The 18,504-nt window shown below is 38.7% G+C and overlaps 1 protein-coding gene across 7 annotated transcripts in view; it reads left to right on the top strand.

The window, feature by feature from the left end:
- The window catches only part of tab2 (TGF-beta activated kinase 1 (MAP3K7) binding protein 2), a 37,490-nt gene that overhangs the window by 5,670 nt on the left and 13,316 nt on the right, over nucleotides 1-18,504 (top strand). For 5 of the 7 annotated variants that reach the window (XR_013296795.1, XR_013296794.1, XM_077587014.1 and 2 more), the window contains 2 exons: nucleotides 12,178-12,368; nucleotides 13,493-15,191. Coding sequence is in view for 5 of the 7 variants with exons in the window: in XM_077587014.1 (XP_077443140.1) it covers nucleotides 12,267-12,368; nucleotides 13,493-15,191 (1,801 nt within the window). In the remaining 2 variants the exon portion in view is untranslated. Of the gene's footprint in view, nucleotides 1-1,068; nucleotides 1,172-6,748; nucleotides 6,824-12,177; nucleotides 12,369-13,492; nucleotides 15,192-18,504 lie in introns of those variants that run through there. The other 2 variants (XM_077587011.1, XM_077587013.1) reach the window with 2 other exon arrangements.

The raw sequence follows: 18,504 nt of genomic DNA on the forward strand, positions 1-18,504 counted from the left end.
TTTTCAAAAGAGTTTTTTTTTTTAATAGTGCAACAATTGTCTTTTGGTTCTAAACAAGCAGGAGGGACCGGTGAAGCCGGGCCCCCTTGCTTGTATATTATAAAACAGCAGGACCTCCCTCCTACATTGAGATGTATTAACTGCATGAAGAAAACGGTAACAACCCAAATAATAATATTAGGAAGAATACTATAGTGTATATTTAATTTAGAAATACTGTTATAACAACATTCCAAACATGGGCATGGTGGCATATTTTATGAGTACCAGTACAAAGATGATGAGCAGCCAAAATCCCAAATGGAACATGATTGATGTGCACCACCTAGCGTAAAAAAACTAATAATCGTTACAAAATGGCGGCGCCTTTAAGAAAACGTAGACAAGTATTTCACATGAGCAGCAGAAAAAAGTTCACATGCGCAGCCATCTTCGCAGAACACGAAAATGTGTCACAAAATGACCGCGCCCGTTGCAGGAAACAAAACACGAAGCGATTGTGATTTTCTTCATTTATTTTACACAATCAAAACATTTTCTGCCCTTTCGGGCAGCTGTCAAAACGTAATTAGCTGCCCTGGGCATTCGGGCAGTCGTTAATGGTACTACAAATACTAGGAAAACAAAAAAATTGTCAACCTTACAAGGTAATCGAAAATAACATAAATAGAAGTTGTGCAAAGCTACACAGAGGCAAACAATTGCAAGGTAGGATTATTGTTTTATCAGTCACATAGGTTGAATAAAGGTGAGTGAATTAGTACTACAATGACACTGTAGTAACCATAAATAACATTGGGACAATTTGTCATTTAATAAGATAAGATAATAAGATCTATTTTGCGTTTTTGTTATCATCCATGTTAATGATTCCATAATCATTCTCTGCTCCTTGACATTTTATTTTGTTTCCAATTGCAGGTCACTCTGCTGCCATGCAGCAGGTGTTCTTTCATAAAAGTAAAAGGCCTAAAATCTAAACGAGGAATTAAGTTATTACCAATGAATGATTTTTTTTTTGCATTGTAATGAAGACGTGGGTTTAAGGAAGAGGGCTGGGTGCCTTCACCTTCCCCCACTGCACAATATGCCGCTGTCAGGAAAAAAGTCCCCCTCCCTCTGTCAAATACTCAATACTTATCTGCTCTGAAGGGAAGGACCCTGTTTTCAGGTTTGTTTTACTTTTGAATCCATAAATTACTTACTAAAACCGCATGTTACAAATAATTTAGAAACCTGCAGAGTATGTGCATGATTAGTATTGAAAATTCTGAAACACTCAAGAATGGGCCAAGATATATTTGACATGAATAATTGGCTTTGTTGGTGGAGCTGTAATTGTTGAACTTGAAGTAAGTTATGTGAATGTATGGCAGTGCAGAGACTGGATGGGTTGACTGTCTTTTTTGGTTGGGGTTGTTTATACACTGCTGAAGTACTGTAAAACTAGTGTTTCATTTCAGCATTATTTCTTAGAAATTGTACGAGTGCATGCCTACATTGGCACTTAACATGGACACGCATGCAAATTCAAACAAAATACATTGTTTAATGTTTGCATGTTTTTTTTCATAACTTCCTATGCAACATCAAACAGCGTTTTAATGTGAAACAGCACATTCCAACCAGTTTCTTGTAAATCAGTTGTGTAAACAGTGCCTGTATTCATTTTGGATGTGTTTTTACGGTCACCTGACAAAAGTACTGTTAAGCCTGTTTTGGTGTCGTCTTACCTTTGTATTAGTTTCTTCAACTGTTGGTGTCAAGGAATTCATTTTTATTGGGAAAAAAATAGTCAGGTATCATAAATCCTTAGGAATGTAAATCTGCCAATGGTGGTGGGACCAGACAGGTCACCTCGATGACATTTGGGCTGAGTGAAGGACTATGTGCTGTACAGTAATACCTCGCCATGGATTTACCACATCATGGCTTTGATCCGCCAAATATATATGAAAAGTTTATAGTGTCGGAACAATTCATCAGCCGTACCTTTGGGAGTTAAATAATAGTACAGAGTGTTTTTAAAAGTCCAAATAGTATTATAAATCTACACCAGGGGTGGCCAACTCCAGTCCTCGAGAGCCACAATCCGGTCTGTTTTCCATATCTCCCTCCACCAACACACCTGAATCAAATAATCAACTCATCAGCAAGCTTCTGGACAGCTTGCTGATGAGTTGATTATTTGATTCAGGTGTGTTGGTGGAGGGAGATATGGAAAACAGACCGGATTGTGGCTCTCGAGGACTGGAGTTGGCCACCCCTGATCTACACCATAAAGCCATGTTGATCCATCTCGGTTATTCACCGATTGCGCCTAGTCTTAGAACACAAAAACCGCAATAAACGAGCTATTACTGTATTTACGCGCCAGCAGAACTGCCAACTCCTTCGGAATTTCCGGAATTTACTCCGGACAAGCAACGTAAACTCCAGGACTCCTGACAAACTCCCTATGTCCCAAAAAATTGCCACCTAAATTTTATTCCAATTTAAATGCCGCAAAATTCACACCATCACTACGGTTTTTGCCATCTTACTTACGCATTTGATTCAACTGCACTATAAACTGGATGAATTCGGTAACACAAATGTATTTTGACTCATCCGAGCATGATAATAAGTTAGATTCAAATTGTCCTGCGTTATTTTTTTTTACATTTTATATCGATTTTGCGTGAATCGCATTCACTCCTCATGAAAACATAAAACTCCTGAAATGGGTTGGCAGATATATATAAAAATGATTTTGTATAAAAGATTTGAAAATGTTAATGTTAATGTATTATAAGGAATAACAATCATGAAAAAACATTTTCTATTTATCAAGGAGTGGAGTGTAAGGAGGAAACAATTGTTAGCACACAAACACATAGACACACCTAAACAACTTCAAATTATGAATTAAAAACAACTTGGCATTAAATAGAATTCCAAAGATGTAACAGTCTCTCCATATCATTGTTCAGTACAGAGAGGCCATGCTAAGACAGCATCGCTTTTAATGCTTCCTTCTGCTTCAATAGCGCAGCGATCTTAGTAGGTGAGTTTTGTCCGGCCTGTATTGCCTTGCGATATCAGTCAAACACACGCCATTTTCATGTCTTCTGTTCGATGCATAACAGGGTCCGCTTATCAATTTCATTTGCACCGATAATTTTAAATAAAGAACTCCGTGATAACAAACACAGTGGTCAAAAGAGAGTTGCTGTTGTGAGGCTCCAATAGGAAGGCAGTGGAGTGTCAATCAGGACGCAGGACAATTTCATAAAAATATGACGTACACAGGAAATTTGTTCAATTTTGGGGGGATTTTGTTTTTGTATATTGGAACGGTGTTTCGGAACCTGAAAATTTCTTATTTTGATGCATTTGTGAGTAGAGGTACCACTGTACTTTCAATAATCCACTTTGATGCTGTGCATTTGTAAAGAAATGGTCAAATAGAAACAATTATAAAAGCCCAAGACCGTTCTTTTTCTTTCTAAAATTATGAGAATCTTCTCATGTTTCATTTCCTGTGTACTCATACAAGTACTACTGCTACAACTAGAGTGACAGCAAACAGGTTTGCAGTTATAAGTCCTTATCTTGGGTCTTCTTGAAAGTGCAGACACCCTGACAAACATTTCCTCTGATAAGAACGTTTTTAAAATACCACTTTGCTCTTACACATTAAGCTTCCTCTGTGTTGTATTGTATTGTATATTCTTGTATTGTAAAATATATTTAAGTAGCCTCTATAAAAGCCAGCGGTAAGTGAATGCAATGCCTTTATTGTCATTATACAAGTATAATGAGATTTAAAGATTCACCATCAAGTGAATTGAATGAACATTATTACTGACACTATCTCACATGATTCACCATCAATTGAATTGAATGAACATTATTACTGGCACTATCTCACATGATACGATTTAAGTATGTATGTATGTATATATAAAAAATTGACCTAGTTTGAATTTATCCCCACACTGCCCCTATAATCTAAAGTCAAGTACTGATAGCTCCAAAAGTGTTTCCAGAGCTTACACGACATCCTGAGCCTCCATAATAGTTTGGGGGTTGAGAGGGGACGGGTGTCCCAGTTTGTCTGCAGCATGTCTGCTAAAACACTAGTTTCCTGATAGACTAGACTCTGTGAAGATTTATTGGCATTAGGGCTGCACATTAAATCAAATCAAATCATGTTAGAGGTGATCATTATTTTGGCAGCCATGATGAAATTTGTTTGTGATTTTTACATTTTAAAAGCGGGCACTGTTGCACATTCAAGCACTACTATATTAAGATTTATAATAAATAACAATCAGTTTTTCCTATCAAAATATCTTTTATTACTATATTCCTGATACGATACCAGCAGCACCTTTGTCGCAATGCTGGTTACAGTGTTGCTAAATTGTGACACTGTTGTCTCTCATCTTGCAAACGTTTCCTTCTCACCTTCAGTCTGGCCATAGTCTTTCATCTCACAAGTTGTGCTCACTGACCATGAGAAGGGCTTTGATCTAGAGTTAGTGAGGGGCTGGGCCTCGGGCAGTCATACTCCCTGGCTCCCTGTCCTACTGTGAAAATATATAGTCACGATGTGGTAGACAGAGTAGTCCACCCTCCTGAAATGCCCTTTGTTTGTTGTTATTCATCATTGCCAATGGAAACTCCCATGTGGGTCTTTGTAAAATTTTTGTTTCATAAGTAATCCAACACTGGCCAATATTTTGCACCAATTTGCCCTCTATAAATGGAAGCACCTTGCGCTGTGCAAATAATAAACCAAATAAGCAGTTTGCGATACCTGATTGCCGCGACCCACTGAAGCCGTGAAGTGGTGAGAGATGACTGTACTCTTAAAGCTCTTTGACTTAAACCAGTTTTCTTATCAAAGAAATACAGAAATTAAATATAGTAAATAATGGATTGCATAGGATGCTGGAATTCGTAGAGGAGCAAATATCAAAGTGGATCCAACCGAGCAGTTTGCCCATACTTCCTTGTTTTGGATAAACTTATTCGGCACTTATTTCATGGTATGCCGCATCTTCTATCCAAAATAAGGTGAGGTGGAAATGATTCCATTTAAGCAAACCAAGAATTGTAATTTAAGGAAATCCTTCAAGTTTTTGGGAAAAAATTAGGAATTTCAGTTCACTTTTTTGTCTTCCTAGTGAGTTATATGTACGTGAAGAGTTATTCTCTTTGGAGATTACAGTAGTACCTTGACATACGAGTGTCCCAACATACGAGAAAAATTCAAAGCAATTTTTTTGCCCTGAGATACGAGACAAATTTGAGATACGAACATAGGAGACTTATCCCGATGTGGCCGCCAGGTAGCCGACCGAGTATGCGAGAGGCTGCTTATGAGAACAGCATTGCCTGTCTCCGTCGCGTAAAGATATCTCCGAGCATCGGCGGTACAGTTTGCAATTTTTACGTTTTTTTTTCTTTTTTTGCTTTAATCAGTTCAGAATTTAGTAAAAAACAATGGGTTCTAAGCAAGTCGGTGAAATGAAGGGTCATGAGAAAAAAAGCGTAAATTAAATTAAATTAAAAGTTTATTTTCGAAAGGTTAAAAACATGTTTTTCCATTGTAATATCCTGTTTTTAGGTCATTTTTTTCAGAGGGTTGGAACGGGCTAGTTTGTATTTAATTATTTTATACCCTCCTGGCTACCAGGAAAAAAATGTTGTCCAATCACATTTATTTTGAAGTTCTCCAATCTATGTAAAGTAATTGGAATACTGCAAAAGAAATTTAGTATCATTGGAAAGCTCTGAATATTCTCTATAGAGCACAAAATGAGTTAACATGATTGGATGCACTGGGTGAAAGATATTTAGGTTTACAAATGTCCTCTACAGAGGACAAATTTGAACTACTGGTAGTCAGGAGGACATGGGGAAAAATTGATTTGAGATACGAGTAAATTGACATACCAGCTCGGTCCCAGAACGCATTAAACTCGTATCTCAAGGTATTACTTATTTTAAATTGATATATATTCCCACATGAATTGATTTATTTTACAAGTGTTTTATTTGAAACAATTAGGCATGTTCATTGGCTGACATCATAACATCCTAACATGTCATGGACAAGTGCCCTGAGTGGTTTGCGCTCAATTCAACTGGTACGCGCATGTGTGTTAGGTATATATTCTTTGAGATTGTGGTGCAAGGAAAGGCTGTTCTGCTATTCATTGGCGACCTAAATTCAATTAACTGTGTCTACACTCTACAGTGTATTCACTACAAGAGTATTAGTTTGTAAGATTTTTAATGGAGCTTGGCATTGGGATACTTTATGCGGTGATGCTAATTCAACAGGGAAACAAAGAAAGTTAAGGATATTCTGTTGAGTCCAGGAAATGGGTGGCAGGTGGTTGAGTTTGGTGCAGATCGTTTTAATCAATACGAAAACGGAACAAATCCATGGCATTTGCTTCTCAATTTGTATTAGCAACAAATAATAATTTTCAAAGAACATGTTCAGACCATATTCATAGAATATTGTGAAATATGAAATTTCAGCCAACCCCTCATTCACATCATTTTAGCTTGTAAATCACTTTGCACATCAAGAAACTTGTTTGTTTTGATCACAGATGAAAAGTGCCCATTCACTGGAAAAGACAAGTGTAGGATGAATAAATTAGAAACTGACTAAATGCACAATAGCATCTCAGATTCAGAGAAATAACATGACTTGGCTCCTCTTTTTCTTTTGGTTGGCCTCAAGGTTTGAAATGATACTCCAAGCAGCTGCAGGAAGCATTTCCGGCTGCTTGTTTTCTCCTGAGCCAGGCATATAAAGGTAACCGCAGTAGAACGAATCTGAACCAAAATGGCACTCAACTTCCCATACACAGACTTAATATCAAGTCTGAATTATTATCGTGCTATACCAATAATATGATGGTTTAGATTATACTTAGTCAGATGGTGCTCTTACTAAGCTCTATAAAGGGTAACAGTCTCTCACCGCATTTTCATCCATATTTGATTGGCCGCCTCAAAGCCTTTTGAATGTTTGTGGTAAGACTTAATGACACAAGTGGTGGGGTGAACCTATTGAATGAATTGACCCAAAGACAGAAGTTCTGCTAATGTCCTGTCGTCTCTGTGAGAAAAGCACGTTGACATATTTGAAGTGCTTTTCATAAGGCAACAAAGGGTGAAGATTTGACTGGTGCATACTTGGCATGTCATCACTAAGTGCCCCACTGCAAACCATTGTATTGTGTTTAACTGGCTAGCCAAGGATGCACGACACTGCCACCCAAGGTCAAAATTTAGCTGGACAAAGTTCCCTGCATGAATCCCCGTACCTCTGTGCTCATAAATGTGTGAAAACACCTAGATCTTATTAGATTTAAGAACTTGGGGGTAGTTGGGGGTTTCTTTTGACCTCAAAATTTGATTACAATATTTGAATTAAATCTGACATTGACTTCGCCTGTGATATAATGGTATATTTGTCAGATTTCGGTGCAGGCTTACTGTGATCTTTCACCACTCAGCTAGGCTAGGCTTCTCAGACATGACGATGGCGCAGCGGAGCGAAGTGGAAGTTTGCTTTCCACCAAAACGATGATGGCAATAAAGATGAAGAACGTGGTTTAGTAATTTGAGAAATTGGAAAGAATCTTTCAATATGGCTCATAGTTTGAAAAAAAGTGTCCCAGAGATCGATGACATGGTCATTGAATATGGCAATCGCCTTGACAGTGTCATGTCCTTGTACGAAAACATTAGTAAAAAAAAAAAAAAATATATATATATATATATATATATATATATATATATATATATATATATATATATATATTTATTTTATAGTTTGATTAGCAAGTTGATTGTGATAACTTAGATTTCTTTACAATTATATTGCCATTTAATTTGAAACTATTATTTTACATAGTCCCATTTGATAGTTTGTCTTTAGAATTTTTTTTTATAGTGGTTGGGAAGTTCCAGCATACACTTGCGGATGGTGCTTCTTCAGGTGGTGAAAAAGTCTTTTTGTCAACATACACTCAACAGAATGTAATTTGCAGTAAACATTACTGTGTTTCTTGTCCAAATTTGCAAAACAAACATCCATGCTGCCCAACCGTTTTCAGTGTTTCTGTTGATGAAGCCTTAATTTTGTCTGCCTTTCTATCCCACTGATGAGGTACGCTAATGACAGCGTCTGTTTTGTCTCGCTGTTAAATTGCTGTGTGGGTCAGGCCAAAAAGTTAGGAACTTTTCTTGCCATTAAAGTATCGTATTTATACGAGGGTAATGCACAAAATTTAGCACCAAAAAACTGAAGCAAAGTTGGGGTGGGCGTTATACATGGTCTTCGCTTTTATGACCGTGTTTTTATGCGCATATAAACTGTACCCTCGATTCAGTCATCATTGTTTTCTCCGACAAAAGTGGCTTATATGTGAGTAAATACAGTATATTAAAATAACAATATTTTTTTTTCAAACCAATGCAATTTATGAAAACTAGTTTAGCTTTTAATATAAGAGATTAAAAACAATCTAATTTGTGTTCTCAGCCAATTACAGCCCATGAAAAGATTTGATTTGATCCAAAATGACTGTCATCTTGTTCTGTTAAGTGCACATGTTCCTAAGTTTGAAGCCAAATTATTCAAATTTTTGGCCAATCAGATTTTTCACGATGACTGTCATTTTAAATCTTTCTTAATGTCAAATCTAAAATGTGTAGAATCTTCTCCCATGTGAATGCAGCTCAACCATGAACTAATGAAGCAAAGTGGCCAGAGTACATATAGAGACCTCCCACTATATCCGTTTTCCCTTGACTGTGATGCGTCAACCTGGGAAACTTTTGTGTTTCCTGCTCCACATCATTTGGCAGCTGCAGGCAGCGGTACTGAAGAATATTTGATTGTGCACGCACACACACACACGGACAGACATCGCCTCACCACCAGTAGAACATGCTTGTAGAGTTCACATGCACGCACACGCACACACGGGCATGCCAAATGTTGATTTTTAAATGCGGGCAACTAAAAGCTGAGCAGGCTGTCTAGCTAAGTTGATCCTTATTTTGTGTGCACCGAGAGGCACAGTTTGGAACAATTTGCGTTGTGCACATAAAATGTGGTTTTCTGTTCTGGAGATGAGTGGAATCAGAACAGTCTTGTACAGTATGTACTATACATTAATTATGTCCTAAATCTATCATTGCTTCCCTTCCCTAATTATGGTGTAGTTTAAATAAAAGATCAATGATTTTCCTATTCAAAGTATATATATCCATAAAGTAATAAAAATGTGTTTAAAAGATTTTCGTTTGACTTTTCCATAGGTAAGGTTTTAGGAACTTTGAAAAGAACAGCTGTTTCAGGTTTGCCCTCACCGTTTACCTTGAGGTCTATTTGATTAAGTCAGGGGATGGCAACCCAAAATGTTGACAGAGCCATTGTTAGGTTCATCCAATTGTACGTTTATCCTTAGGTTTTTCCAATTCAGCTTTCAATAAAAAAGGCATCTGTAGTCACATCTCACCATTTAATTCTTGCAAGAAGAGAATACATCCGGACCGCTCGGCCGACCAAGATTATTCTAAAGAGCGGCATTATGTCCTGCCCATTTAAGGCTTCAAATCAAAACAATTACAAGGTTATCGATTCCATTTGCGTAAGCAAGAAACAAAACAATTCCATAATCAAGCAAACCAAGCGTCAACCTAGCGTCACAAAGGAAAAACAATATGCGAGTTGATTGATAGCCATCCGTTGAGCCAACAACAATTTAAGCGTCCTTCACCGATCTTCATTGCGAACTTGCATCTGGGAAAAGGGTTGAGGCGTATCTTCCAGTAATCAGTCCTCGGAGCAAGAACTTAGTGTATTGTTTTATGTCCTTGCGAACTTGTATCTCTCGCTGGACCCAGCTGTCCTGGAGAGCGACCTTGGCGTAAGCGTTTGTCTTCGTTGAAAGCGATCAACACATATATATATATATATTGTTTAATATAGTTACACATTTAGGATGAGCATTACTATTCCTAATAAGCACATATATTGATTAATATAGTAAGCATGTATATTATAAGGCTTTATATTCATTGCAAACACATTTATAATAATGATGACTCCAACATTCCCCCCTATATTATAAATTTGCACATGATCCCCTTAATAAAACTTCCTTTCAGCTTTATTCCATTAATTCCAAATGAACATATAGTAACATCCCAGAATTAACCCAACAGCCATATTGGACGAAAAAAACAAATGTCAGGAGCCTCAAAAAAATTAAAAGCCTTATACTATAAGCCTTCTAATGTTGGCAACATATACTGTATATATCTGTAATAACCTACTATCAAAATGACTAAGTTGGCTACAAATAGATAATACGTGCGCTTTCATGATTAAATGTTTACAGTTCCTTGCTGAAGTTTCTGGCCCCCTTAAAGCTTTTCAACATTTTGCCACATTTCACATCCACATCCACATCCACATCCAAGATGGCAGTGCGCACGGGTGCAGCGGCTCTCTGCTCTCCAGTTTAGTGTTTTGTTTTCTCAATCTTATCGTTATTTATGAGCATCTGCGAGGCAAACTTTTTCTACAGTCGGCAGGATTTGAATTACTCTCGGGAGGAGATGCGATATATCCATCACAACAGATTACCAACGAATCTACAATATCCCCGAGGACATCTCGAGACCACCGGCATCTCCGTGGATAGTCAGCCCACTCAGAGTACGACGGAGGCGGCGAAGGGAAAGTAAGCAAAAGCGCGGATGCCGGGCGGGCCTAGCTGCTAAGCTAAGGAAACAACCGCACAGAGCACCGCTTCCGAGTATCTTCTTGACCAACGCCAGATCCATCTCCCACAAAGCTACCTCAGCAGAGCCGGGAACAATGTCAGGGACCCATACTACCCTGGTCACAACCTGTTCCAGCTGCTGCCCTCTGGCATACGCTACAGGTCTCACAAAGCACGGACAAATAGACTTGAGGACAATTTTTTTTTCCCACAGCCATCAGGACTCTGAACTTGCGTTAGCACGACACACAATCCCTTCTGTGCAATAACTTCGGGGTGTGCGATAACAATGTGCAATATCTTAGATTGTGCAATATTTTAGAATTTACCTTACCAGGATGTGACTCTTTATATTTTTATATTACTTATGTTTTTTTTACTGGGAAAACGCACTTTGTGGAGTAGCACCACCAATTTCGTTATACACAGCTGTGTATGATGGCAATAAAGGCTTTTGATTTGATTTGATTTCAGGCTTCAAAGATAAAGATTAGATTAAACTTTATTCATGCCGTATTTGGGAAATTCACTTTGTTGCAGTAGCAAGAAGGTGAAAACACAAACATTGTAGAATAAATAAATAAACATATATACATACAAACATACACACATAAATATATACATACATGCATACATACATACATACATACACACATACATACACATACATACATAAACACATGTATATACATATATATATATAGTCGTACCTCTACTTACGAAATTAATTGGTTCCAAGACTTTTTTCGTAACTTGAAAAGTTCGTAAGTAGAGGTATACTTTATATGTAAATTCTCTACCCTTTAAAATTGGTCAAAATCTCTAATCTTTTCAAGTAGGATAACTTGCACAATTGGTGGTTGACTAAATACTTATTTGCCCCACTGTATATATGATTTCAGTGCTGCTAATTCAAACAACTCTCTTATTACTGTTTTTTTTTTTCAGATTGAGCAAAAGAAAAAAGCACCCACATATTCATGATATGAAAAGAAATTAAAATTAAAAAAGGAGTCTGAAGCAAAAGGAGAAAATTCTAGTCTGGCAACATAATTATAAATTGTTATATTTCCTTGAATTACTCCAGTCTAAGGAAAATAACTGAGTGTAGTTTGCAGTCACTGACTGATTTCCTTTGCTTTCAGAGAGTTGTTTCTTATTAAAAGAGATGTGATGGAAGTTACTTTTAACTGCATACTGTCTACTATGTTGTATGTATATGTAGAGGTATGTTTATATATGATATGAATTGTGAGGTTTTGTGTGTCTCTCTTTCATTCTGTCTGTTTGATAGAGTATGGGTACAGATTAAATCTGCATTTTCTTTCATGATTTTTACTTTTTTCTTTCATTTTCTTTCCAGAATTTGTTCAAGATGAAGGCTCTTTGCTGGTACAACTAATGCAACAATTGGCCAACTAGAACCCTCAATCCAGACCTGGCAACATACGAATGGCCCAGGAAAGCCACCATATTGACATTCAGGTTTTGCGTGACCTGTGCCAGAAGTTCCCTGAAGTCCCAGAGGGTGTTGTGTCTCAGTGTGTTTTGAAGGTAGGCAGATTTCCAATCTTTCATCCAAGCTATACTTAGTTCTATTGTTTCTGCTTGGGGCAAAAAGGTGTTTTATCAAAATGTGCCAGTATGTCATCGCCCAGAGATCACTTTGCACTACTTCGAGTTTGGAAGACAAAGACAAATAAACTAACCTACATTTAAGGTGTGTTTTTGCTAAAATGGGGGCAAATGTAACTATAGCTTGAAATCAATATAAAAAAGATGTATGATTATATATATGATATCTGATACATTTGCAAAAGATCACCAACAATATTCTGTGAAAATCAAAGAACATGCTGCAGCCTACTCGTGATCTTTTGGGCTACTTTTAGCGCACATGCAAAATGATTTTTAAAAAATGTCATTAGATTGTAGTGTACTTGTTAAATACCTGTAACAAAGGCTATAGAAAAACACAGCCAACATCTTCCTTTGCCTGCAGAAGAATCACATTGAGAAAAATTAAAGTAACGACAAAAAATACTAAAGCTACATCAACAAAAATGTTTTCAGTTTTTTTCTTTACTTCCATTATAAGACAACGTTGCCAGTTCTCCTTGGATGGCCAAGCAGTTTGTATTCAATAGTTGGTTTCCTTAAATAAGGAATCGTACCAGGGCACTACAGCCTACACCAGGGGTGGGCAAACTATTCCTCAAAGGGCTGCAGTGGGTGGAGGTTTTCATTCCAACCCATAAAGAGGACACATTTTCACCAATCTGATGTCCTACAAGTGCAATCAGTGGATTGCAGTCAGGTGCTTCTTGTTTTCTGCAGAAATCTCATTGGTTAAAGTGTATTTGCTGGATCGGTTGCAACAAAAACCTGCACCCACAGCGGCCCCTGAGGACCAGTTTTGCCCACCCCTGACCTACACCAGTCTTGGGTGTGAGCCCGTCCGTTTCTGTGCAAAACTGGTGTCCGTCTCTGCTGGGATAGCCTCGAACTGAAATCTACATAAATTAGGGATATACAGTATAGGCTTTTGTTGATGATGATGACGACAGGGCCTATGTCCGATTATTATAATAAAAGGAGGGCATATACATAGGTTAAATGTCCAATAATTTTCACTTAATGAATGAAAATAATGTATTTTTTTCCTCTTTCTCTCCCAGAATAACAACAATTTAGACGCATGCTACAAATACTTGTCCCAGGTCAGTCCAGGGTACTTGTACAGCGAAGAAGAAAACATCAAATTTCCCGATAACCCCAATTTGATTCGGCTCCGTAATCACATGACCCAGCTGAACTTGGGCCTGCAGTCTCAGAATGTGCATGTGGCCCCAGTGCGAGACGGCTTGAGAATGAACGGCAGTCGGACTTTGGCCCACAGCCTGAGTGAAGGGCCCCTGCAGACAGGCCAAGCACCCAACAGTAACTTCTTTCAGCAGGAGCCTCATTCTGCCCCAGTTGAAGGGGAACCCACTCTCAATGTGTTTGGTGCAATGGAGCCTTCGCGCAAACCACAGCCTCCACAACACCTTGGACTCTACCCTCTCGGTGTCAAAGGAACAACCATGGGTCTCCAACAAACACCACGTTTCAACCCTATTACTGTGACTCTAGCTCCTCAGACAGGCCGCAACACTCCTACTTCTTTACACATACATGGAGGGCCACAGTCAGGTTTGAGCAGCCCACAGGGTAACTCTATTTATATTAGGCCCTACGTGAGCCAATGTGGTACGACTCGACAGAACCATCAGCAAGGAGGCAGGACCCAATATAGCCCCACCTCTCAGCCTCAGCAGCAAATCTATCAGATCTCTCATCCCTCGTCCTTGTCTGGCTCTTGGGCCGGGCTTCAGCAATCCCCTTCATCACATACCTCACAGCATCACTCCCAGGGTCACCAGACATCTCATGTCTATATGCCAATCAGCTCCCCAACAAATCCCCAAGCACCCACCATGTTTCCCTCTGGAAGTCAAGCATCTTCATCTGGTATCTCATCTTGCTCGTCCACGTCGTCGTCCTCCTCATCTTCTGTCTTGCCCACCACGCTCTCTGCTATCAGCCAGTACAACATCCAGAACATCTCTACCGGCCCGCGGAAAAATCAGATTGAGATCAAACTTGAATCTCCCCAGAGGAGCAACTCCACCACAACAGCTGTCCTGCGTACAGGCAGTGGGTCCCGTTCCTCCTCCACCTCATCATCCTGCCCTTCCTCTTGCTCCTCCTCCTCAACTGGGGTATCTACTGTCCCTAGCAACCCCCTCTCAATTGGAGGCTCAGGTCTGAGTCGCAGCCAGCCCACTGTTTACATCTCTGCTAGCCCGCCTACAGCTGCTACCACACCTTCTGAGGAGACTGTAATTGCCTCAGCTGGATCCCGTTCACAACCCAAATTTTACATTTCAGCAAATGCCTCCTCAAGTGATGATGGTGGAGGTAGAAACCCCCCCACAGTCTACATCTCAGCTAACCCTCCATTCCAGGGGCCCCCAGGTGCAAGGAACATTGGAGGCCAGGTGAGTATGGGACCTGCTTATATCCACCATCATCCGCCTAAATCCCGGACTTCAGTGGGCGTTGGAAATCCGGCTTCCTCGCCACGTGTGGTGGTGACTCAGCCCAACACAAAATATACATTCAAAATCACTGTGTCTCCCAACAAGCCTCCAGCAGTATCCCCCGGGGTTGTGTCTCCTACCTTTGAGCCCAACAAGCTCCTCACTTTACCGGCAGACCATAATTTTCCCGAACAAGAACCCCTCCATCTTTCAGACCCACTTTCACCACACAAGGAGAGACCAAGCGAGCCTCGCAGACTCAGCATGGGCTCTGATGATGCTGCATACACGCAAGGTAAACCGCTTTCATTTTTGAATCACACAGTAGATATAGAATAGTAAACAACTTCATGAATAAACATCCTGAAAAAAAGGAAAATAAACATGTTTAGCCTTATCTCTTGTATAAAAATGTCACTTATTTAACTGGAATTTTCATTAGAGACCCAGCTGGTTTTTAGTTATCAATTTGAAAGTTGGCACATTTAGTGAAAGTTCGTATTAGTTAGTGTTTTACATCTTAGTTCAGTACAATAGAAAACAACCAGATATACTAACTAAGCCTTAAAACTGACATTGCAATTTTGTAGGTGTTTATGTATTTGTATATGTATTTTGGCCTGGACCAAAGAAAGCCAACTGTAGACTTTCCTAGCTTGAATATGCCCTAGAAGAGCCAGATATATCTCGTGAACAATATGTTCCGACCTCTAATATCGAACGTCCTGCTATGTGAGTATTGCACAGATGCACATTGATGTCGCGGTAAAAGTGAGATATCGTTCAGGCCTATTATTGGCTACACATGGAGCTTTTCAAAACAAACGCAAATTAAAAACATAGTCTTTAATTTGTCATTATCAAATAAGTGTTTTTATTAAAGATTTGTTATTTAATTCTAATTTAATAGTTTATTTATTAAGTGGCATGTGTGTTAAAGTGGTATGAAAAGGTTTGGGCACAATTAATATTTCCTTTGAAAACAGTTGGTTGTACCTACGTTCATCAATTTCATTTAATTATAAGAATTAGCAGAAAAACACACTAGTACAGTGGTACCTCGAGATACGAGCTTAATTCGTTCCGGGACTGAGCTCGTATGTCCATATTCTTGTAACTCGAACGAACCTTTCCCATTGAAATGAACTAAAAACAAATTAATTTGTTCAAACCCTCTGAAAAAATACCATAAACAGGATATTGGATTGGAACAAATGTTTTATTTGATCTAATTCGCCATATATTAACAAAGTAACACATAACTAGTGGTTTAATATTACTAAAATGTGTTTAATAGTACTAAAATTATACAGATTTCGAAGGGGGAAAGAGAGAGAGAGGACAGAGAGAGGGGGGCAGAGAGGGGGGGGCGCTCGTTTAATAACATAAACAAATTTAAATTAACTTGGATTACGATGCGGACACACTCAAAAATAAATTTAATCTAACCATACACTAAACTTCTAATTTTCGAAGTGGGGAAAGAGAGACGGGACAGAGAGAGGGAGGCGGAGAGGGGGCGGGGGGCGCTTTTTGCACGGCAACACACTCGTTTCATAATTTAAACAAATTTAAATGAATTTGGATTACGATGCAGACACACTCAAAAATAAATTTAATCTAACCTTACACTAACCTTAATTCTAATTTTTTATTCAAGTTTGATATCGGCTGGGTTGGCTGTATTTGCCCCGCCTCCACCCTGACTTTCTCTATCGATGTGCTGTTTGATTTTGTATTCCCTTCAAAATATTCCGAAAATGATGCGCACAAATCTCCTCACAATAGGATAACGCACGACCACTTGCCAACGAGACGTAATATATAGTCCTCGTACTAGCGATCGCTACGCCATTCGCGCTGAGTGACGGAAAAAAACACTGAAAAAAATGCAACGCTCCGCCCAGTGCTCGTAGATATGTTATACACGAAAGAGATGCGGCAAAAAAGACAGTGCGCTACAATGATAAACAGCCTCTCATGTCTTGGCTACCTGGCTTTCTCGTATCTAGAGATAATTATTTGCTCGAAATTTTACTCGTATCTCGAATTGCTCGTATGTCGGGGTGCTCGTATGTCAAGGTACCACTGTATAGGGCGGCCCGTAGTGGTTAGCGCGTTGGGCTCATAGTGGGGGACCTGGGTTCAAATCCAGGTTCGGACCTTTCTGTGTGGAGTTTGCATGTTCTCCCTGGACATGCGTGGGTTTTCTCGGGATACTCCAGTTTCCTCCCACATTCCAAAGACATGCATGGTAGGCTGATTGGACACTCTAAAATTGCCCCTAGGTATGAATGAGTGAGCGTGAATGGTTGTTTGTCTCATTGTGCCCTGTGATTGGCTGGCCACCAATTCAGGGTGTCCCGCGCAGTCAGCTGGGATAGGCTAATATTTGAAAGTTGAAAAGATTACAGTCGTACCTCTACTTAGGAATGCCTAGGTAAAAAAAATTCAGGTTACGAAAGCACTTGATATACAAATGACCCGAACATACGAAAACCAGATCCAAGTTACGGAATCCCCTAAAATGTAAATGCATTTCATGTATCCGTTATTTTATTTCAAAATTGTCCTGGTAACATAATTGAGGCCTGCTTTTAGTTCCACTTGGATCCTCCCACAACAACAACTCTCTTTTGACTGCCGTTTGTCGTCAGAGTTCTTTATTTTAAAATAATTGGTGCGAATGAAATGAATGAGTGGGCCCTGTTATTCATCGAAAAACAGAAGATAAGAAAGTGGCGAGAGGTTGACTGATTTTGCAACGCAATTCGCCTGGCTGTAGCCTATCTACTAGCATCGCTGTGATATTGAAGCAGAAGAAATTGCACTAAAATTGACGACTCCTTAGCATGGCCACTCTGTACTAAACAATGGAGACTTTTACTCCTTTGAGGTTCTTATTAATGCTAATTTGTTTTGAATTAATAATTTGAAGTTGTTTGGATGCATTTTTATGTGCATGTGCTCGTGTGCTAATGTTAGCTTCTTTACTGTACTGTACTACTTACTGCACGAATAGAACATGTTTTTGCATGCTTGTTATTCATATCAATACATTCATAAATAATTTTCTTATAATTTTCTATCATTTTTGTCTGTTTCTCACATCTTTCATGCAATAGGGGGACACTTGGATCATTATTAAAGGGTTTAGCTGATAGTTTTTAGGGATTGTGGAACAAATTTCAAAAATTACATAAAGTGCTGCTCTACTAACGAAAAATTTCTGGAAAAGTTCTGGAACCAAATACTTTTGTAAGTAGAGGTACGACTGTATATAGTAAAGATAATAAAAGCATTAACAAGCTTATCAAAATATGTAAATATAACTAGTGGTAAAGGTATTCAAATCAAGAAACAAGGGTGCTGATTTGTGGACCGGGCTTATTTTTGTTTAAATATTTTTTACAGTTTTTTTTCTTCTGTTTTGCTCAGTGCTTATCCACACAATTATTTATAAAGAAAACATCTTGAACATGATCAGTGGTGTCCAAAAACTTTCATTCCACTTTATTTCGGAACACTTTCTTTAATACAACATGCACATTCGTTTTAAGGATAAAAGGTTTGTTTTTAGAGACATAACAATTTTTTTATACTCGTGA

This window comes from Stigmatopora argus, chromosome 19, assembly GCF_051989625.1.
Source record: "Stigmatopora argus isolate UIUO_Sarg chromosome 19, RoL_Sarg_1.0, whole genome shotgun sequence".
Lineage (NCBI taxonomy): Eukaryota > Metazoa > Chordata > Actinopteri > Syngnathiformes > Syngnathidae > Stigmatopora > Stigmatopora argus.